Genomic DNA, 22,681 nt, shown 5'->3' on the forward strand with positions numbered 1-22,681 from the left:
TTGCCTACAGTAATTTATCCACATTACCTATTACTATGTCAGTTCTTGGAGAAAATATTTAAGGTACAGCAAACCTTTTCACAGAAGAAAACAAAAGGAAAAAAACCCACAACCACAACAGAGCCACTTCTTAAGTTATGAATTACTACTGAGAATCAATAAAACAACATCACAGAAAGGAGAAACCAAACTATTTCACTCTATATTACAGAGAGAGATCAAGTTTTATTGAGAATAACAAGAGTACAAAAGAGGGCACAAAAGATAAGCAGGAGAACTTCTGCAAACATTAGCAGACATCTGAATTTAGCTTTTGTATTTAAAGTGCATCTAAAAAGTGAGGTATATAGATGAAGTTGCATAGTGAACTTTAATTGGTTTTATTTCAGTCCTGATGCTTGACATTTTTCTTGCCTTCTTGATGATCTGTTATTACACAGTTCATTTAGAAAAACAGAATTAATATGTGATGGGAAATAGCACAAACCTCTTAGTTTTGACATGCACAAAAACTACTTAGTGAGAGGAGAAATAATTACAGAGCTACTAAAATAGCTAAATAAAAGACCAGGTGTGAAACCCCAAATGAGCATGATAGAAGCCAAGAATCTGTATTTCTAGGGCAGTTTAAGTTAAGATCAGGAATTTGTTTCCTCTGTGTTTATTTTCAGTGTAAGGCATACTTAGTCAACACCTAGTAAAATGTTTAACTGCCACAGACAAACTGTGTGAGGGCCTCATTTTGGTGTCTTTATCCCTGCAGAACTGGCATGACTAAGTGCAAATTCAATTACCTCTTAAAAATGCCAAATAATTTTGGGGCTACCCTGTTCATAAGGCAGCTCACAAGTGATACTCAGCACATTGGTGTGTATGTATAACATCATTTCAAACTGGATTGTCAGTGCAGCATCTCTGGTATATCAAAAATATTTTTAACTGTTCCTTTTGTTTAACAGAAACTATGAAAACCAACAAGTCAATTTCAGACTGATATAAAAGATTAAGAACTTGGTTTGCAATTAGTGCAGAATATCCTTACAATTATAAGAAAGATAAAATCTTACCTCTAAATCATGCAACTACTGACATTTTCCTCCTTCTTAGTCCTATGTAAAATAAGATTGAGTTCTTGGGACTTTCAGTCGTGCCAGCTGCTACAGAATCAAAGCATCTCCAAAAAAATTACACCTATGCCATAGTTCTTTAGAGACTTCAGCAAGGTACCTGCCCTCTTTTCTGTCCAAAGGCTTCAAAACTGATGATGTTGAAAGACCTTTTCCTACTAAGCCTTGAAAGCATTCCCGGTTTAAATTAATTGGACCTTTATGGGATTGAGGATGTTTACAGCAGGGCACAATAAATGCAGACAAAGCCTTTTCAACTTTTCAGAGATTGAGAAGCTGAGAATTAAATGCTATTTGTTCCAGCTCACTTTGACAGTGTAATGGAGGATTAATTTTTGTGTTAAGTTCTATCACATCTTTGACAAAACCATTGTTTCCTATAAAGTCTCCAGCAATGATGTTAATACATTTTTTTTTTGGTCCTGGATACTGCTGCTTTATCCAGATTTTCAAACATGGAAGACTCTGGAGTGTCATTTTCTTCAGTGATCCAAATGGGTGCACGAGGATATACCTTAAATTTTCAGTAAGGTTAATCCCTGCCACAAAGAATTTTCCTGAAACAAAAATCAGAAAGTGACACATTAAATTTTCTTTTGAGGAGGAGAGAAACTTCTCAGTATTGCATTACCTTCACATCTCATTCCAGTGGGGATCATTAAAATACTAACTTCACACTTTTTCTGTATTGTTTCATGTCCCTGTAACTGTTTCCTCTTGTTGCAACTTCATGCTGTAGTAAACAATTCCTGAGCCACACTCTGTTATCCAAACATTCCAGTTTAGCTAAATTTGTCTAGTTATTCATTGCAGTCTAAAGGTTCTCCACTGACTAGTCCTCTGTAAATTACTCCTCTGTTTCTGTGAGGGTTGCTTCCAAACACTTAGCCTTCCCCTGCAATGGATGGGAGCACAGGGTGCACCCTCCGGCTGGGGAGTGTGCTTCTGAAGCGGCTCCCCCATCACCACCCTGTGCATTCACTTCAAAAGCTGTGTCAGAGGTTCTGAACTGAACCTCAGTCAGATTACACCACACCAGCATGCTTGAGTGCTGCTGTTCCATGTGCAGCTACACCCTTCTCGTACTGCTCTCGTATCACAGGTTTATTAAGGTTGGAAAAGGCCTCCAAGATCATCGAGTCCAACATTTGACCAAACACCACCATGACAGCTAAACCATGGCACTAAGTGCCACATCCAGTTGTTTCTTGAACACCTCCAGAGACTCCATCACCCCCTGGGCAGCCCATTCCAAGGCTTAACCACCCTTTCAGTGGAGAAATAGTTCCTGACTTCCAATCTCAGCATCTCCCCTGGCCTGAGGCCATTTCCTCTTCTGGCTGCTTCGAGAAGAGGCCAATTTCCACCTGGCTACAACCTCCTTTCAAGTAGCTGTAGAGACTGATAAGGTGTCCCCTGAGAGAAACCTTGTAGGGGCTTCCTTTAACAACAAGGCTAGTGGAATGCTCTTCTCTCACCATCTGTGCTGCCTGAAGCAGCAAGCCCTGGACTGAGGAAGCAGCCTCCTGCCCATGAGGCAGGCACAATGGTGCCAGTGAGTCTGCACTGAGGGCTCCCTTTCTGTGGGTCACACCGGCGAGGTGGCCACCACAATCTCTGTGGTCTCTGTGTGTGTGTGTGTACACTGACAGTACCCACACCACCAAGGGCAGTGTCACACTCGCCCAGGGGAGGCAGAGCACTCAGCAGCCATGGGCACACAGCACACACAGGGTGGTTATATCCCATAAGGCAACAATTGCCCAGCTTCCTACTTGTTTTGCACGGCTGTAAGTGTCCCTTCTCTCCTCCGAGCGAACTCCCTGTGCCTACCTGGCCGGCCCATCCGCTTCATGCGCTCCAAATACCGGATAAGAGCACGAGTGGATGTTTTGTTTCCCCACCAGTATGGGATGGGGGGCCACAGCTCACAGTGCTTCTCCAGTTCCACCTCCTCTTCGTACGACACTATAACCTGATGGCCGAGGTGCCACATGGTCCGCAGTGTTGGCACCACCTAAAAGGAAGCATGCCCAGGTTGGAGTCAGCAACACAGCAGCGTTCCCTATGTGCACATACTGTGAGACAGCACCTTGGCACAGATTCAGTTCAGATAAAGGGTTTAAATGAGCAGCCCAGTAGGTGATGGGCTGGTTTATGAGCTGCAGGGCAATAGGACCCTGAGAGCTTCAGCAAATTCATCCTTTCCTCAAACAATTCAGCTATGATCATGTCCATAACTCAAGGTCTTACACCTGCATCACAGGAAACCATCCCTGTGTCAGCCCTCATGCACAAGCCTCTGCTGGAAGTTTGTTAGGGGAGGAAGACAGAGACCATCTGCTGCAGGAATGCTGACAGAGAGAAGCGGGAATCATTTTGGCAGATTCCTCACATTAATGCAAATTTGGCACAGTAACCACCAAAGAAAACTGAACTGCTTAAAACTTGGTAAAACTAAATGTGGGTCACCAAGAGCTACATTAATTCTCATTTTTGAAAGTGAAAAGTTTATGAAATTGGAATGCTCCAAACATTTTTAATTGAGAGGAAGACCTGAGTCAGACATTTTCTCTATCAGATAGATGGGCTAAAATAGCTGTTCAATTTAAGCATCTCAATATGAAATTACATTTTCCAGCCTCAGAAGTTACCCTTGGAGAGAACTGAGGCCCTCTGACTAGATTTATTTGCAAAACCAACATATTTAACAAGCATTGTTATTTCTAAGAATGTTGTGGTTAAAAACCACATTTGCTGCTTGTGAAAAAGAAATGGTGGCTTTTGATGTTCTTATTAGGTTATTAACTTAAATAAAAGCCAAAGGCACTTGAAAATTAGTAAGGCAAATATTAGAAGAAATCTGTGTGTTGAATGAATCTGGCTCAGTTCATCCACAAAAGAGAGAATGCAAGCTTCTATTAGGTCAAAAAATATTGCAAAATTAAGACACAAACTTCTTAAGCTACAAAACATTGTGGTTGACTGAAGCCTTTGCTTTATTCCAGCTGCCCTTCTAAAGCTGGAATCTCTTACACAAATAAGCAAAGATGTGCAATAAAAGCAAAAAAAAAAAAAAAAGCTACCAGAGATGTGTATATGAACACAGGTGCTTATTATGCAAGCAAACCAGAAATGAAAATCTAACAAGGGATTTTTAAACCTTAGTAATCCAGATCAAAGGAAGACACCTTGAATAGTTAAGACAATTAAAATTTTAAATGCAGTGTAATATTGTCACACTGTGGCCTGTACCAGTACTACATACAGACCTTGCCTGAGCAGCTGCTTCATAAACACTTTCACACTTAATTCTGTATGACAACAGAGATGAGGTTTGAAAGACAGTAGGTAGCAGTTTATTTCAGAGTAAGTCAGCAAGCACTTGGATATTCAATGGCAAATCTAAATCTGTGATCTTGAAAAATCCAACAGGCGCCTAACCTGCAATGGTACCACTAGCAAAAATGGTGAGATCCATTATGCTGGTCACAGATCCCACAGATATAAAGTTTTCTTACTCAAGGGAAGTAACTGGTTTGTCTTTTCTCCAGTTCTCTTCCTCCATCCTCCTGGACACAACTCAGAAATGTTCTTTCTTCAGTGAAGTGATTTCAGACCATTCTTTCAATACATTCAATTCAGAAATTGTCATCAGCAACTTTCCCCTTTTGCAGTTAATAACTCTCTTCTGTTTAAGAACTGGCCATGTGTTTGAAAGCAAATTTGACCACCTTCTCCAGTATCTCTGCTCATCCACAACTTACACACTCAAATTATTTGGGGAAACAATAAAATAGTGTGTCACTCAGGTCTTCAGTTATTCAGCTGAGGCCTGAATATTCAGAATCCCCAGTTTTGCTGAGAATTGTTCTATTTTAACTTTGCTGTACAAAATGCTTTGAAGTGGTAATACTCACACATTACTGATACACCAGCTTCAAAGGCTGAATTTGAATCGTGAACAGGGTCATCATTCTCCTGTACCACTCACATCTCCAGAGAAAACCCACTGTTCCTCTGCATCTTTGAAATGTTAATTGTTTAACTACTAGAAGCTCCCACACCTTGTAAAAAACAGAGGGAACTAAAAGTCTCAGCTTATAAAATGTAGCAATCAAATATTTTCTGATTTAAATTAAGGCTTTTCTGGAGGTATGGGTAACTGTAAGACTGGTTAGGAGGTCAGGACCAGGAAAGTCAATGCCACCAGAAATGCACTGAGGGCAGAGATGCTATTAAGAGGGACCTCAACAGGTTGACAGAAACCTCATGAATTTCACCAAAATCAAATGCAAAGTTCTGAACAGACTAACCCCAGACACTAGGACAGACTGGTGGAAGCTGGCAAGAAACCTGCTTTGCAGAAAAGGACCTGAAGATTCTCGCAGGCATCAAGCTGCACATGAGCCAGCACTGGGCTCACCTGGCAAAGGTCAGTTGTGAACTGGGCTGTATTAGCAAAGGCACAGACAGCAAATCAAGAAAAGGGGATCCTCCCTTCTATTCAGCAGTTGTGGGACTGCAGCTCAGGTATTGTTTCCAGCTGGGCTTCCCCAGTACACAGAAATCACTGACAGGCTGGAGTGAATCCAGCAGCACACCACCAGAGCTAGCAGAGGCTGGAGCAGAGGCTGGAGCATGACACACAAGGACAAGCTGAGGGAGCTGAGTCTGTCCAGCATGAAAAGAGGAGACTGGGCAGGTCTTACTCCATCTGCAAATACCTAACGGGTAAATGTAGAGAAGACTCCCCAGATATGCACAGCAAAGGATGGAAGTCAGCAGACACAAGAGAGATTCCTATCAGATAGAGAAGGAAAACAAGGTTATTGTGAGAGTGATCAAGTTTTGCAGAGAAAGGTTGTGAAATCTCCATCCTTGGACATAATCAAGAATGAACAGGACACAGCCCAGCGTAACTTGGAAGCTGGTCCTACTTTGCATGGTGGTATTGGACCAGATGACCTCCAGAGGTCACTTCCAACCTAAACTGTTTTCAATAGAAAAAAATTAATTTATAATTATTGCTGTGAAAATGCAGAAAATGGATTCTTTAAATTCTAAATAATAAATATAAGATGCACAACTTTTGTTTTACTTTCTTTTTTCTTTCATTTTCCTTTCTTTTCCTCTCTTTTCTTTTCTCTCTTCTTTTCCATTTCCTTTCCAAGAAAACTCAGACAGGACAATGGATGACAGTTGTCTCTACTATTGTCCCACATACGTAACAGTCAAATTTAATTCCCTCCTCAACACTGTGGAATGTATGTTTGTTTTATCTCCCCAGTTCTATTATGTAATGACCTATCTGTAATGCAGCAAATTACTGCATTACTTTTCAAAGGTTAAAACCACAGTGAAAGTAGAATATATCTAAAAATTTCCAAAGATCTCACTGTGGTGTATCATTCTTTTAAAATGTGAAAAAAATTATCTCATACTTACATTTCTAGGACACAGTTTACACTGGAAAATCTCTTTTATACAGGCAACAAGATGATTATGAAGTCTTTTGGTTAATCCATCAAAATTCCTGCAGGCTATGATAACAACTTCCTGAGGATGAGTTTCTAACCACCTCAATATTTCCCACAGAATATCCTACAAGAAAGAGGTATGGCAGCTTAGAAAGTCATCTATGCTATGCAGGGCTAAGGACATACAATCAACAGAGCAGTAATGGTGGAGTAGACTCACAATCACAATAACAAAAAACTACATTTTCTCAAAAAATAAAAAAAGTGTTTCTGTAATTATATAGGTCTTTTAATGCCTTCTTCTCTTTAACAACTTCTCTCCTTATCAGGGAAAAAGGAATGTCCTGTATATCATCCTGGGACAACATGTGATGAACCCCAGAACATCGGGCATGTTGTAGGGGATAGGCAGTGGAAAGCAGGCACAAAGAGTCTGGTTTGAGGAAAAGGAAAACATTGATGCTCCAATATGAGTGCAGCTGCTGAAACTAACTTCCAGCCCTGCTGATTTTCTCTAGTTTGAAGTCCTCACAAAAGAAAAACAAACAACCTACTCAGAAGACTTTAGACCAGCATTTCTGGATTATGATAGCCCTTAATGAAAAAATGGCACTGGTTTTATAGCCATCACAAAGGTAAGGAAAATACCTGCACAGTAACAGTTGTGTAAACCATGTGCACAAAGTACAAATTCATAGAAGGATCATTAGCCTTGTGGGCGATCCTGAAATCCAGGTATCTAACTCCAGCCTCAAGTTGCTCTGTCACAGTCAGGACCTGAAAGGTGAAACAGAAGACAAAGGTACTGAGAATTTGAAAGACATTTGTTTCTTTAGTTTAGAAAGCTAAAAGAGGGGTACAAATTTAGTCCTATGGCATTTTTCACAGGTCTTTCGTCTTTAAAATGTCACTGTATGGCACAGTGAGCATTTTGCTCTCTGGCAAGAGGGATTTCCAATTTTGTACTTGCATTAACTGCAAGTACATATTAGATTAGTTTCAGACAGGTGCCCTTGTTGTATTCTGAAAGTTAAAAATCAATTAACCTGTACATAAATACATGCTTGCTCTTCACACAACTATTCATTTAAAAAACAATTGCAGGATCAGCAAGTTAGAAATGCCATATTTATCTTATTAGATCAAAGACTTTTCCATGGTTGTCTCTGCGGACCTCACACATCCTCAACAGAAGGAAAACAAAAATAGAAACTACTGGCTATTGTTCTTTTTCAAGATACAGTTTTTTATGAAGTTTGAATTAACCTGTAGAAGTCCTACAAAACAGAGGCACTCCTCTAGATCCGCTTCCATCAGAGTACTTCCACTGGATTTGAAGGCTGAATAGAACAGGTGATAAAGCTACTTCTGAAGCAAAAAGCTCCAAATTATATGTGTTTTCCTTACACCAAGACTCTCTTAGCAAAAGAAAATAGAATCAATTTAATTAAATATGTTTAAACACCAGCTCATCTTAGTTCAACCTGCTAGGGATAAAAATTTAGGCTTCAGAAACCATACATTATACTGATTTAAGTCAGAGGGGATTCAATGAAAGCTAAATCAGTACAAGGCATTGCTTTTGAATATCCAAATTCGTAGCTTTAGCACTGTGGCAGAGCTTAAGGCACATGGCAGGATTCTCACCTTGCTTAGTTTAAGCCCCTAACTTCCTGTTCTTTGGACATGAATTTAGCCTGCCCAAGGGGCTAGGCTGGAACAGACCAGCCCCGTATGCCCCAGGGTCCAGAGGTGCAGCGGGTCTGGCCAACAGCTCCTCCTGGGCCTGCTGGGTCTCCACCAGGCTGGAGGGGTTGAAGGATGATCCACATCCCTAGGTCATTTATAACCTCTGTGGCCAGAAGAAGCACCAAATGAAATTGCTGTTCTGAACTGCCTTTCAGATTAATTAATTTCTTATCTGTTGACTACACAGGAAAACGAGATAAATTAGACTCTCTAATTAGTCACCTGGGTTTGGATACTGAATTAGGCAGTGTGAACATTGCCCCCTAAAGGGCAAAATTCAAAAGGAAGCCCTGAGGAGCAATGCTGCTCAGCGCTTCAATCTCACACCAGGCATCCAGGGCATGACTGGAAGTTACACAGCCATTACACAGGAAACATCTGGGCTTCTAGACTGACAGCCACAGCAATTGGGGCTGGCTCAAGCAGGCAACTCCCAGGCACCGGGCCATCCAGGAACTTGTGGATCCTACCATCAGAAGGGCTCCGTGGTGTCTGTTCTGCATTCCAATGGGTGGAGTCCTCTCCCCACACAGATAACTGGAGCACAGCAGAGCTAAGGAAGGGCAGGATTGTAGCTGTGCCTCTTCCCTATCAGCACTGGGCCACTTCCTGCTTGTCACACTGGGTTTGGACCAGAAAATTATTATAATGATGTTAAGAGATTGTTTGTCACCAACGGGGTCACTTTGCCAGCCAGAAACCTACAAGTTAGGAGGTTTCTACATCTTTCACTGGCTAAAGTCGCCCCCAAAAAAGCAGCTCAGAATACAGGATCTGTGCTAAGCAAGTGCCTGTCAACATCAGCTCATGATGCCAGTTCATATTTAATAGCTTGGTTGTGTCTAAGATTCCAGTTTGCCAGAGCTGCTCAAACACAACAAAAGAAACCTTAGCATGCTTATTGCTATTTATCAATTATACAGTTTTAATTCTCTAATAATGAACTACTCCTTCAATAAGAACAAAAACAGGAAGATTTTTAGTACCTCTTTGATATCAGGCAAGTCTATTCTTTGGAAGAATCTTCAAAAGCTGTAGCTTAAATCACAATCCACAAGTTTGTCCTTAACATACACTTATGAGGAACAAAGAGATAACTGCTAGCTTAATATTTGCACATTTTAAAAAGTTAACTAAACCTTACATGATGGACCACACCTTCACTCTCTTAATCTTTACAGGAAAAAAAATCCCTTCAACAGGGGATTCTTCTATTTCTGCTGCTGGTGAAATACCCAGTATAGGTGGGGGAAACAACTGACGTCTCACACAAGAGTGACAGCAAAAATGACAAGTACCTTCTGAACAAAGTTCAAGAGAAAAAAAACCTCTGTTAATTACATTAATATTAAATGTTCTTTACCACCACAATAAACATGTGAAAAATGGTTTCTAGTACCAAGCGGTCAGCTTTAAGCAACAACTATAAGTATCATCCCTGCCTCACCTGCATGCTTTTTCCCAAGAAAAGATGATCAGATATGTGTGGCTCCTATCTCATACTTTGATGTGCTGGATTTAGAAAGAGTCATTTTCTTCATATTAGCTGGAATGGAACTGTGGTTTGGATTTGTGTTGGAAACAGTGTTGATTACACAGGGATGTTCTTGCTGTTGCTGAGAAGTGTGTACACAGAGTCAGGGCCTTTTCTGCCTCTCACCCCACCCCATCAGCAAAGAGGCTGGGGGTGCACAAGGAGCTGGGAGGGGACACAGCCAGGACAGCTGACCCTAACTGACCACGGGGATTTTTCACATCGTAAGGAGTCATGCTCAGCATATAAAGCTGGGGGAAGAAGAGGGGGAACGTTCAGAGTGATGGTGTTTGTCCTGTTAAGAGACCGTTACAGATGATGGAGCTTGGCCTTCTTGGAGATGACTGAACACCTTCATGTCCATGGGAAGTGGTGAATTAATTCCTTATTTTGCTTCGCTTGCACATGTGGCTTTTGCTTTACCTATTAAAGATCTTTATCTCAACCCACAAGTTCTCCAGCTTTTACTCTTCAACTCCCTCCCCTATCTCACCCAGGGGCAATGAGAAGCAGCAGCGCAGGGCTGAGCTGCTGGCTGGAGTTAAACTACAACACCCAAGCATGGTATCTCAAGAGAGCACAGATTTCTGGGCGGCAGGCTATTCTGTCATGGTACGCTCTCAGCCCTGCAGCACAAGCTTCAACTTTGCCAAGGCAAGAAGAGAACACCAGACAATGGTTACCTGTGTTATAGACCACTTCATGATAATGGGGTGCACAATGCAGGGCAGACATTTGTTTAAAAACTTCACCAGCTTGGACTCGTTGCCACTGACATCAGAGCTTTTATCCAAACAGTAGGTCATAGTGTCGTGACTTCCTGCAGAATACAAAAATAAATGTACAGAAAATCTCATTTCTTAACTACTCAAGACCACATTCCATGGCGACGCTTGAGGTGCACACCTGATAGGCCACCACATTTGCAAGCCACACACCAATATTGAATGAGAGCTTCTGTAGTTATGGCAAAAAGGTGGAATTGTCTACAGAGGTTGTTCACCTAACATTAATAAGGTTAACATGAAATTCTTGTGAAGGGAAGGCATTGACACTTTTCAATAAACCATCTGAACTACACATGACTGTTGTTTGCCTCAAACCACAATAAAATTCTTTATTTCAAATAGTGTCTTCCCTCAAAATAATTACCTTGATGTGAAAACATATTTTCTCAGGGAATAAATAGCTGAAGGCTGAATTTATCTAGAAATTGTCCTGTTTTCAGAGTTGTCCAAATGCAGGATTTCATTGTCCAATACCCTCATCTCTGCATGGGAAAATATGACTGAAAGAAGACATTCATCTTCTTACACCTTTGGCTGGACCAACACTTAACTTGGCACTTTAACCATTTATATCTTAAATATCTGCTAAAAATGTCCCCCTGAATAAACCCCCACCTCCCCTATAAAGACAACAAGGTGGGTGCTTGAAGGTTTCTGAGGCAAATCAAAGTTTATGAGTGAAAGATGAACAAGATCCTCATTTGATGGACTTCTAAAATTACCTGACTCTTTCCAGCACAGGGAATTATGCAGGCATCAGAGCCAAGACCAATCTGCCCAATTATTTTATTTCCTTGACGTCTTAATAAATCTGACACATCTCTTGCATCATGTTTAGATGAAACTATTGCAACTCACAATTTCATCAGGACACAGAACCAGTGTTTTTGCTAGCTTTTCTGTTCCATTATTTCTTCCAGTTTTATAAATCATTAATAAGAAAAGCTAACAACTCAGTGAAGTGACTTGCTTGGATCTTAACAGAATATCTGCAAAGAATTTGCTTATCATTTTGGGGTTTAAGTCTTTTGTCAAATTAGTTGTTCACTGGTGCTAGGAACTGCTTTCTTGAATTGTCAGTCTTACTGGGGCCAGTGGTAATATTTCTAGTAAACACAGTAAAAATGATTGGTTTGGAAGTAAAAATGCTTTGGAACTGTCAATAATAGTTTGATGTCTCAATCAATTTTCTCACCTTCTAAAATCCATTTTTTATTTATTTTACTGCTTCAAATACCCAAAACACACTCACTGCAGATGGGAGATCAGTATTGAGGGTAGGCAATAAAAGAAGTACGTGTTTGAAGATGTAGGAGTCAAACTATTAAATATCCATGGACCAAATCCAAGTCTGAGAGAGATGAGCAGGATTCCATTGATGGGTGTTGCATCTATGGATGCCAACCAGCAAACGGATAGTAATCTTTTACTCATGAGTCTTTTGTGATGTCAGGAGTTACAGTAATGAAAGGAAGATGGTACATCCATGACACAACACATATGATGCAAAGGTAGTGAGCTAGCACCAAGCCAAATAGCTCCAGACCTTGAATCCACACCTCCCCAGCAGCACTGTGCTGCATCTGGTGCAAGCACAACACTAATTAATGAGATTTGCCACTGTCTCATCATCATGCTTTCAGAATCCACGCTGTCATGTTTCTTGCATGCCTTCTATGAGATAAACTTCCACTTCCAAACTGGATTTCCTCCCTCTGGAAACCTGCCAGAGCTGTCTTGACCTGGTTGGTCTTGATCTGTTTGTGTTCTCACTTGGGCTAGACCAGCTTTGTGGGTCAGCTGGACAGACACCAAAATATTCCAAGCTAATAGCCTGCAATGTTCTGTAAAAGTCGTCTAATGTTTGCTCAAATGGACTTGCCTTCAACTGTTCTTCATGCCTGTTCTCCCTGCAGGCATATTCACAAGAACAACAAACATTTTCAAGAATAACAAGGTCACCCTTAGGAGGAGAGCCAGGAAGGCAAACAAGCCCGTCAGTAGGTTCTCCACTTTCTAAGATGGCCAAGAAACACCAGGTGGAAGTCCTATAGAAACAACACGGCTCCTTTTCCAACAAAACAAAATCCCACTGAGTGTGCTACTGACTTTTGCATGATTTTTGCAATAGGAACAAAATAGAAAAAGAGAAAACTATTACCTTCTTTCTTCAGTCATAAGACAGATACATATTTTCTTTTTTCTTCTCTTGATGGTTAAATAAGAAATCTAGAGGGGTTTCTTTAATAGCACCTGTCCTAGTCCTCTTACATAGGCTTTATCCTAAACAGAGATGTGCTTGTTTTGAAGTTAACATCAATTCATATTACATTATCTAAGAAGCCTCCATGAAGTAAGTTTCTGGGTTTCAATTTTAATTGGAACTCCACACTCCATTAGTTCACAACAGGCAGAAGAAAGCCAAAACACTGCAATTATTGGATTCTCCCAAGGCTCTACCCACTGAAGACAAGACTTCACACTATCTCTAAATATATGCCTTTCCCAAAATTAACCTACGATCCTGTGGCCTAAACTTTCATCTACACACTGTGCTGCTTTCCCCCCAAGCTACCTGTCACATCTACAGGTGTGAGAGTTTTCTTTAGTACCATTTTTGATGTGGAGGGAAAGGGAATCACTCAAGAGCTGATGGTCCTTCTGTGCCTCTCCATGCATCAGTGAAACCACATTATACCATAATTTTGTTTTGACAGAATGAGAGGGGAAAAAATCAAGGCAGCAGAAAGAAGCAATAATATATCCAAAGAAAGGTTAATAATACACAGGTATCATTTAAATGCATTTATGCATAACATGATAAATCTGGTTTTTATAAACTGGATCATGTAGAAAAATAACAGATTGCATTAATAAAAACATGTTAATTACAAGTCTCAATTCTCCTTTTTCTGCAACTTCACAGCCTCTTTTAGGCGCTACAAAGAAACAAATAATAAGGTAAAACATTAATTCTCCCCTTCTGAAAACATTTTATTTATTTAACATTTATATTATCTAGGAAATCACAAGAATTAATTAGGGAAATTTTATCATTGCCCAAATAAATTAATCCTTAGTATCTCACAAGATAATGCAAAGTGCCTCTTTCTTTTCATTTCTAAAAAAAACAATAAAAAATTCCTTTGTTACCCTCCCCTCTAAGAAACCCCAAACATTACAGACCAACATTATTCACATAACATCGCACAAACCCTCCCCCACACACTGACCCAAATAATAACATAGCCATCCTGAAATGAGACAAACAGGATATTCCAATGCTTAAATGGCAAGCTAACAAAACAGTGGAGAAACAAAAGCTTATCTTTACCTGGAAGAGCTAAGTTATAGAGGGGAATATCCCAGAGCTTCTCTGGTAACTGTGACATCCACTGACCATTTTCATGGCACACGTGAACGAAGGTTTGCAAAGGGCCTTCCATTGGTATGTGCTCTGGGACTTCATAGGGTGTTCTGGGAGGGAAAAAGGAAAACAATAAACCATTCCATATACTGCTGTTGAATTAATGGCATTGCACCTGTGTAGGAAGAATTTCTAGATGTTAAAAAATGCCAGTCCTTCCCTCAAGTAGTTGCAGAAAAATGTCAAGAGCTTGTCAACCACAACATATGCTGCTTTTAATAACACTGTCTCCCAGCACAATGCCAAAGGGTGGATTCCAGCTTCAGGTTTGCAAACTGACCAAGTGAAAGAAAAAATCAAGCCAAGACAAATATACAGTTTCATTGGTATGGAGAAATTGCTGTCAGTACTGGCTATTGTGAAACCACAAAGACTACCTCCCTCCAGTGTGAAACTGTGTCCATTCCTTTACACTTTGCAGTCCCAGGAGCACAGCAATGGGACCAATGGCAAGGCTGGGACAGGGGCTGGGTCTGCTATCCTCAGGACCCTAGAGAACTTACCTTGAAGGATCCAACCAGGTGCCACAGGAGTACCTCTACGAAAAGCCTTTACAAAGATGTCAGGACACTGGATTTGCAGATCATGCCAGCATCTGGGGGGTCAAAGAGGAAAATTTTCCTCTCCTTATTCCTGCTTTGGAGAACACCAAAAATGTGTTTATCGACCCTATGAGTCCAGGATCATAAGTATTTCAGTTTGGTCTGACCTTCCCGAAACTACTCTGGAACTGTTCTTCTCTGGGATCTTCTGCAAAATTTGCAGTGGTCATGCAGGAGTGCCAGTGAAGGAAACTCAGGTGAAATCATGCCATCACCAGGGCCTGCTAGAGTTATCCTGTTCATTTTTCATTTTAAGATCTCCTGGATTGTGCAGAACACAAAAATAAGCTCTCCGTGTTTTGGGGGTTTTTTCCCTAGGATGTTCCTAGTTCAGGTGGTGGTCTGGGGATTACAGCCTTCCTTCTTTTCCCTGCTTTCAAGGCTTTATTTTGTCACAGCTAGTGGGAGAGTTTCTTTTGGCACTGAGATGGCACAGTGACTGCCAATATACTACCAATATCACAGCTGCCTTTTTAACGCCTTTTTTAAAAGCTGCCAGTGTAAATGATTCCTTCTTGTCTGCTACTGCAATCACAGTCAGATACATATTTTTAAGGTTTTGTACTCTGCAAACACCCTCACTGGTCCCTGGTCTCTTTTGCTGCATCTTAGCACATTCATTCAAGATTGTTTTCCTAGGAGGTGATTGGTTTTTTCCTTATATACTGGAGAGCCAGAGTGCTTATACGAAGAACATTTCCTTAAACATGGTGCGATAGATTTTTTTTCTTTTGACAGTCACATAGGGCCATCTAAAAGGCAACTTTAGGAATTGCATTCCTAAGTTTTATATCCATACAACACAAAAAGATACAATCTGCTTTTATATAGCCAATGCACAAAGCATCACCTGCCTAGCCTGCCTTGCTGTGCCTTCAGTGCATCTTTGAGTTGAAAGAAACAAATGGTCACTATATGCCACATCAGCTATTCTTATTCTGGGAAAAATATTCAGATCTCAGGCAGATCCTTTGCACTTTAATATGATGAGCTTCTGTCCCCCACAGACCCTTATTCAGACAACAGATGTCTGCAGCTCATTTTGTCACCTTTTTCTGTTTCATGCTTCATCACACTGCACACCACTCCTCACCCACAGCTGCTCTGCTCTAGTCTCTGTACCAAGTAGCATCAGCATAGGCAGGGGCTGCAGGTGCTTAAAACAGCATTTCTGTTTATAAAGACTGGATGGTCTCTCTTCTTCTCCAGCTCTGAAGCTGAGCTCTGAGGCTGCAACACACCAGCATATGGCAGCACTTATGCAGCTCTTGTGTGCAGACTAGAGACCTGACTACAAGCACTGCTTTTCCTCTTTTGAGCAGGGAGATTTGCAGCTCCCTTTCCAGAGCCTTTGGGGCTCTCCAATACCCCAAAGCCACCCATGCTCCCCCACAGCAGGCACCCATTACCCCAGGGACCCATAGTAAGACCCTTAAGCCCTGCCAGGCGGTCACACCTTGTCCTGGCACAGGTTCCTTTGCACTGACAGCACCCCCAGGATGCATCCAAGGGTGCAGGTTTGCCTGCTGCCACTCTCCTCCTGCCATGTGCTCTCACTGCCTTCCTTGGGCTAACACAGGCACAGCCTCACAGCTGACAGAAAAAAGCTGGATTTCTGCCATGCCTTTCTCCAGTTCACCACGGAGACAGGACAGCACATGCTCAGGAGTCCCTCCAAAGGCATCAAGCCCTGCAATTGCCTTTACTGAGCTGTATAAGAGATCCCTTGTGCAGCCAGAGCCCACAGGCAGCACAGATGCCATCAATGCCCCAGCCTCTGCAGGACCAGGACACTTCACAAAGAGTGTCCTGCTGGGCCTGAGGAAAGCCAGCAGAGAGCAGAAACAGCAAAGACCAAGATATGCTGCAGTCCTGCAAACACAGACAGGTGAGAGATGCACATCTCCTTCTCCTCATCCTCTTCTTCCGCAGTACCCTGTGACTGGGGATGGCAGCCACTGGCAGTGCCTGGCAGGAACTGCACCATGGCCATGTGCTGATCAAGTCCTGTACAAAAGTGACTGTCCCACTCCCCCATGCAATGCAAAGCCCTAGATGTTCACCCTGCCACCTCTAAACTCAGCTGCTGCCATGTGTTTGAGGGGCAACCTTTAGGGAGAAACCAAGGCTTACTTGGAGAAATGAAACTGCAGCCATTAGCTGCTGTCTCTCATGACTAAATCCTAAACTTCACAAATAAGAACTCCTTCTTTATTCCCCTTTTCCAGACAGGTAAGTCCACCCTACACACAGTACTGTGATAAACTACTGTGTTGGGTTTGCATGGCAAGACTTTGATAGTGAGGGAGTCTACAGAGCTGATTCCTGTGAGAAGCTGCCAGAAACTCTCCCCACGCAGAACAGAGGCAATGCCAGCTGGCTCCAAGGCGGGCCAAGGTTGAGCCCATCAACAACAGTGGTAGAGCCTCTGGGGTAACAGGTTCAAGAAGGGGGAAAAAGTTGCTGTGCAACAGCAGCCAGGAAAAGAGGAGTAAAAATATGTGAGAGGGACAACTCTGCAGACACCAGGGCCAGTGGAGAAGGAGGGGCAGGAGGTGCTCCAGGCATGGGAGCAGAGATTCACCTGCAGCCCATGGTGAAGACCATGGTGAGGCAGCTGTGTCCCTGCAGTTCATAGAGATTCATTCTGGAGCAGAGTCCTCCACCTGCAGCCTGTGGAGGGTCCCACACTAGAGCTGGTGAATGCCCAAAGGAGAATGTGACCCCATGGGAAGCCCATGTGGGAGCAGGCTTCTGCCAAGATCTGTGGTCTCATGGAGAGAGGAGCCCACGCTGGAGCAGGTTTGCTGGCAGGACTTGTGACCCTATGGAAAGGACCCACATTGGAGCAGATCACAAAGAACTGCAGCTCTTGGGAAGGACTGATGTTGGAGAAATTTGTGGAGGACTGTCTCCCATAGGAGGGACCATGCTGGAGCAGAAGACTGTGAGGGGTCCTCCTCCTGAGGAGGAAGGATTAGCAGAAACAATATTTGATGAACTCACCTCAGCCCCCATTTCACATCCCCTTGTGCCACTGCAGGTAGAGGAAATCAGGAAATCATCAGTGAAGTTGCACCCTGGGAGAATGGAGGGGTGGGGGGTAGGTGTTCTAAGATTTGCTGGTTATTTCTCATTACCTTACTGTGATTTCATTGGTAATGAAATCAATATTTTCCCCAGGTCGAGTCTGCTTTCCCTTTTTTAGTGACAGTACCTGGTGAGTGATCTCTCCCTGTCTTTACCTCGGCCTATGAGCCTTTCGTTACATTTGTCTCTCCCGTTCCCTGAGCAGGAGAGTGATAGAGAGACTCTGGTGGGCACTTGGCTTCCAGTCAGGAGCAGCCTGCCCTAACCACCCTCGCTCCCCTTGTTCACATCAGCCGTCTGACCTGCCCTGGGTGCTCTGCACACAGCAGCAATTACGTTTTGAGGACTTTACCGTGACACGTGCAATAAACAAGCAATAAAACATGCAGACGTGTAAAGCCGCTAGAGATCACCATCCTCCAGCCCCAGGACACCGAGAGCATCGGGACTGTCCCTCGCCCAGAGCGGCTGTGCCCCGCCGGCCACGAGCGCTGGGACACGGCCAAACCCCGGCCAACGCAGTTCCGGGAGGCAGATATAATTAAAGAACGACTCATGATGACATCAGTAAAACATGTGCTGCAGCCGACCCAGAAGCTAAAAAAACCCTCACGGGAGTTACAGGAACCCCTGTGAGGAGCAGTTCCCGAGCCCCCCGGCGAGGAGCGGCCCGCCAGCCCCTCAGCGGCCCGCCGGCCCCTCAGGGCTCCCCTGGGTGGGGAGCAGGGCTCCGCGCTGCCCCCGCCTCCCGCTGCCGGACCCCCCGAGGAGCCGCATCCCTGCCTCCCTCCCTCTCCCTCGCCACTGCTGTACTCACTCCGAGGAACGACTCCGTTTCCATGTCGGCTCCTCGGGAAGCCGTGCACACCCCAGCTCGCCCCGGGCCCCGCACCCAGGCGGGGCGGAGCTGCCCCGCCCGGCTGAAGTGGCCGCAGGTTTGAGGAGGGTGAAGAAGGGGCGGGAGGGATGAAGAAGAGGAGGAGAAGTGGTTGTGGTGGAGTGGCGCTGCCCGAAGCGCAGAGCCGCTCTCTGGGCTGACGAGGCATTGCTCCAGGAGGAGCCTGCGGGCAGGGACAGGCGGGGAAAGCGCCAGGTTAGCAGTGTGCCATGCTGCTGTTGCATTTGAAATCTATTAATGCAAGAAGGCTTAAGATAAATATTTACAAATATACAGATACGTTAGAAGTATCTTATTACTGTGTCTGTCCAGCAGAGCTTGTCAGGCTCTCAGCTGTGGTGAAATTCACTTACGATGCCACCTGGCAGAAATCTTGGCAAGCTCTTCAAAAAGCTTTTCTGTGTGAAGAGGCAGGAGGTAAACAGATGAGTGAGTGGCATTTAGAGGCAAATATGCATACCCTCGGTGCAGTTCTTGAAGCAGGGTGTGTTCTCAGCCTTCCCAGAGAGATGGAGGAAGGATCTGACCTACCCCTTAGTGTTCCAAAAGCGCACTAAAACACGCAGTTCCCTAAGTAAAGAATGGTGAGCTGAAACTCCAGCTGAAAGAATGGATAAATAAGATTAGCTCCTCTTTCTCCACAGGGCAGCATTCCTAGAGTGTCATCTACAATGGAGCTGTGATCTAAGTGCTGTGGGATCGTACTGCAGTCGGGATTAGCAACACTTCAGGCTGCTGCAGTGCTTCTTAATGCAAGGATGTATTTTCCGGATAGGCCTTTTTCGCTAACTCGTTTTTGCATGAGGCAGGGCAGTGTATATGTGCAGAGCAAAACTTGCTGTGGTACCAACAGCAGCAAGATCAGGTTAACAGTCAGCTAAATGAGTCATTTCCATTGGTGAATGCCAGGACAGCAGGGCTGCCTGGGCTTCAGGGAGATGATTACAGTCATATGTACCAGTCCAGGCTGCTGTTTATATATCAGGTCTTACAGAGTATCACACAACTAGCTGCCAGTAGATGCAGAATAGATGTGCACCAAGCTGTAGCTTGGCACAAAAGGGATGAAATGTCAAAAGGAATGAAGAAAAGCAAAGGAGAAGGCAGGAAAGAAAATACACTATTTGATGGCTGTGTGGTTTTGCACCACCATGATAGAAAGTAGTTGAGAACAGTTACAGAAAACTGTTATTGTGCCCTTCCTGGAATGAAATAAATAGGAAAGAATTTCAATAAGAAAAGGTTAGGAGTAAAAATCAAAGCCAATTTTAATTCTTCATTTTCTTAGAAAGTTAAGACTATGAAGGTGTGACAAAACAACAGTCAGGCAGTCTCTGGATACTACCATGATGAATACAGTACAGCCAGACATGGTTCCAGTCTTGTGAAACAAACCTGTGTGAATTTGCTTGGACTAAAAGGCAAAACATGACTGTGGAGAGAAAAACTTAAAAGCTTTTTTGGTGTGGATTTGAAATGAGTAACAGAAAACTCAAAAAGAACCTGAAACTGAAATCGCGTATTTTATTCTGAGGGCCTTAACAGAGGACTTTACACCCTGGTAATGTGAAGTGTCTGCTGAGTGATGTGGATATGATCTTGCAGGTCTCACCTCAACAGAAATACTCTGTCAGGAAATCTCTAGCCCTGTCCAAACCTTTCTAATTCCTACCCTTTCAAGTCTGAGTTTATGTCTCAGTTCTTTGTTTGCACTGGAATTACTAGAGATGTCAAGAGAGTTGCTCTTGGTTTAGTTCTGAGATCACAATCTCTCAGGAGGGATTTAGGAATTCCAAAAGCCAATGACAGGAAGTTAATCAGCATATGATTAAAGCCCTGAATAAGCATGTCTTCTGAGGAGCAGTCAAGGCAAGGATAACTTTTATCAGTATTTGCAGAAATAATAAGCAAATTTCAAGATGAGGAAGCAGGACATGAAAAAGCCCAAGAATTACCCTCCTCACAAAATAAATGTATGCATTAAAAATATGGGACAGACCTCAAAAGACAAAGAACTTACCTAGAAGGAGCTTATCAGTTTTGAAGCATTCAGTTCTGAAGAGGTTGAAGCTGGTAGCATCTGAGTGAGTCAAAACAGGCAGATACATCAGTGTGGGGATTGATGGAAGTGCAGGTCTGATTTATAGCTGTGGGTCAGAGTGAAATTTCTAGTTTGTTAGCCACAGAGGCAGCAGTCATAGAGCCTTAAAGTGGACTTTATATATTTAAACACTTTGGCATACCAAAATGTGATGTTCTCAGTCTATGAGAAATCAGTTGATTTGTTCAGATGAATTAGAGGTTTATAACTTTTTTTTAAAATGGTCAGTATTTGAGATGTTGCATGAGACTTTTGTCTTCCAACACAGTTTTTTATTTTCAGGTATGGAACACCTTTACTCTATGCTGTAATGTACAGAAATACCATTAAGCATTTAAACAGCTTTAACTGAATTGCCTGGATTTGGGATGTTTGTTCTGAGGACGTGTCCAACGCCCTGGGCAATGTGTGTATTTGTCCCTGTCAGGACTTACTGATAAGTCCTCTCAACCTTCACCTAATTTCTGGCTTTGGAACAAACAGACAGCTTAATATTTCTGAGGGGAGGTTGTATATCTAGGGGCAGCAGCCACGATGTCTCCTAAGAGCAGGGGAATCATCGAGGAGGCAGCTTGCAGCACCAGGGAGGTCACTCTGGGTAATAAAAAGACCTGGGAAGAAAAATGCAGCCCAGACCTGCTGAGAGCTTGAAACTGCTTGTCTGTGTTTGCTTCTAGAGACCACAATGGCTACTCAAGCTTGCAGTGCTGCGAGCAGGATGTGATGAGGATGGCAGGCAGTCTGGAGCCCTCCTTGTGCTTGGTCCCTGTGTGGAGCTGCCTATCAGTGATGTGTCTTTGCTAATCTGGCACCAGATGTGTCTCTGCTAAGCTGGCAGGAAATCTTAGGCAGAAGCATTGGGGTGGGATTTAGGTTGCCCAAACATTGCAGTGTGCCAATTCCACCAGGAAGAAACAGCCCTGGCGTTATTTGCAACAGGCAAAGCCAGTGATAAAATTCAGTGGCTGTTAAAAATGCTACTGGGGTGGTTAGACATGGGGTACAGTGTTGCTGAGAGGAAAAAATAGAGTTGAATTTTATTAGTGAAAATTTTAATTGAAATTTTTAAAACAGAAAAACATGTGGGAAAAATCCTCAAATTCTTCCATTTTCATCCATTCGCACCAATATAAGAGAGGCTTCAGTGGGCATGAATCAAGGTGCAGGCAAAATAATCTTCCTCTCAAACAGAAGCAAGCAAGATTTTCATTTCAGCTTAACTACATCATTATTCACAAGAAGAGTTAAAACACCTTAAAATACTTTTGATACAGCCAGCTTACTTCATGTCTGACACTAACAGTGTTTAAAACAAGATAAGAAAAGGCCTTCCAACATGCACAGGAGTACTGCTCATAATGTTCTACTAGGAAGAGAAACTTAAGGGGGAGATAAACAAAACTTTCTCCTCAGACCCAGCATCTGAGAAAACATGAGCAAGAAGAGAACTGGGCTAGAGGAGAACTGTTGCTACAACCTAACAGAGAAGATGGGGGGGCACAAAAAATTAAATGCATTCCCATCCCCTAGAAAGGATCATTACTGGTAGAAAGGAAACCTCCTCATTCCTCCCTTTTTCATTAGTTTGTTATCTAGCCCTTCAAACTTGTGGGAATTTCCTGTCCTGCATGAATCTCTGTCTTTTTTCTTAATTGGAACAGGTCAGAAACAAAGCCCTCTACTCTGATGTCCCAGTCCCTGGAGAAGCTGATGTGACTATAGACTCACAGTTTTCATCCACAGAGGCAGCTCTCAGTTCAGCATCAGAGGCAGCTGCCTGGGCAGGATGAAGCTGAAGCATTGCCCTGGGAAAAGCAGGACCATCACGACACTGTTCCCTGTCCATGTCTTTCCTGTGTGCAGCTTCTAGCTGGGTGGCACACAA

The 22,681-nt window shown here is 43.0% G+C and overlaps 1 protein-coding gene across 2 annotated transcripts; it reads right to left on the reverse strand.

Annotated features, from left to right (window-relative positions):
• Positions 1 to 218: 218 nt before the first annotated feature.
• PLCXD1 (phosphatidylinositol specific phospholipase C X domain containing 1) lies at positions 219 to 18,743 on the reverse strand. Of its 2 annotated transcripts, XM_041422116.1 has the most exons (8): positions 18,615 to 18,673; positions 14,609 to 14,700; positions 14,013 to 14,155; positions 10,574 to 10,710; positions 7,256 to 7,384; positions 6,576 to 6,731; positions 2,961 to 3,144; positions 219 to 1,684 (listed from the first exon to the last, which is right to left on the reverse strand). In XM_041422116.1, the coding sequence occupies exons 3-8, from the start codon at positions 14,122 to 14,124 to the stop codon at positions 1,389 to 1,391; spliced, it is 1,014 nt and encodes a 337-aa protein (XP_041278050.1). In that variant the 5' UTR covers positions 14,125 to 14,155; positions 14,609 to 14,700; positions 18,615 to 18,673; the 3' UTR covers positions 219 to 1,388. The 2 variants fall into 2 exon arrangements, with proteins under 2 accessions (XP_041278050.1, XP_041278049.1); XM_041422115.1 differs by lacking the exon at positions 14,609 to 14,700 and having other exon boundaries at positions 18,615 to 18,743.
• Between the last annotated feature and the right edge of the window lie 3,938 nt (positions 18,744 to 22,681).

Source organism: Onychostruthus taczanowskii, unplaced genomic scaffold (genome assembly GCF_017590055.1).
Source record: "Onychostruthus taczanowskii isolate IOZ18803 unplaced genomic scaffold, ASM1759005v1 scaffold71, whole genome shotgun sequence".
Taxonomy (NCBI): Eukaryota; Metazoa; Chordata; class Aves; order Passeriformes; family Passeridae; genus Onychostruthus; species Onychostruthus taczanowskii.

What these genes read in the sequence shown, in the direction of transcription:
- PLCXD1 (XM_041422115.1), bottom strand. Translation starts at nt 14,124, where the DNA reads ATGGAAGGCCCTTTGCAAACCTTCGTTCACGTGTGCCATGAAAATGGT. An exon ending in ACACAACTGTTACTGTGCAG is followed by an intron (nt 6,732 to 7,255) that starts GTATTTTCCTTA and finishes TCTTTCTTGTAG; the next exon opens with GATATTCTGTGGGAAATATT. An exon ending in GTAAACTGTGTCCTAGAAAT is followed by an intron (nt 3,145 to 6,575) that starts GTAAGTATGAGA and finishes GCTTCCTTTTAG; the next exon opens with GTGGTGCCAACACTGCGGAC.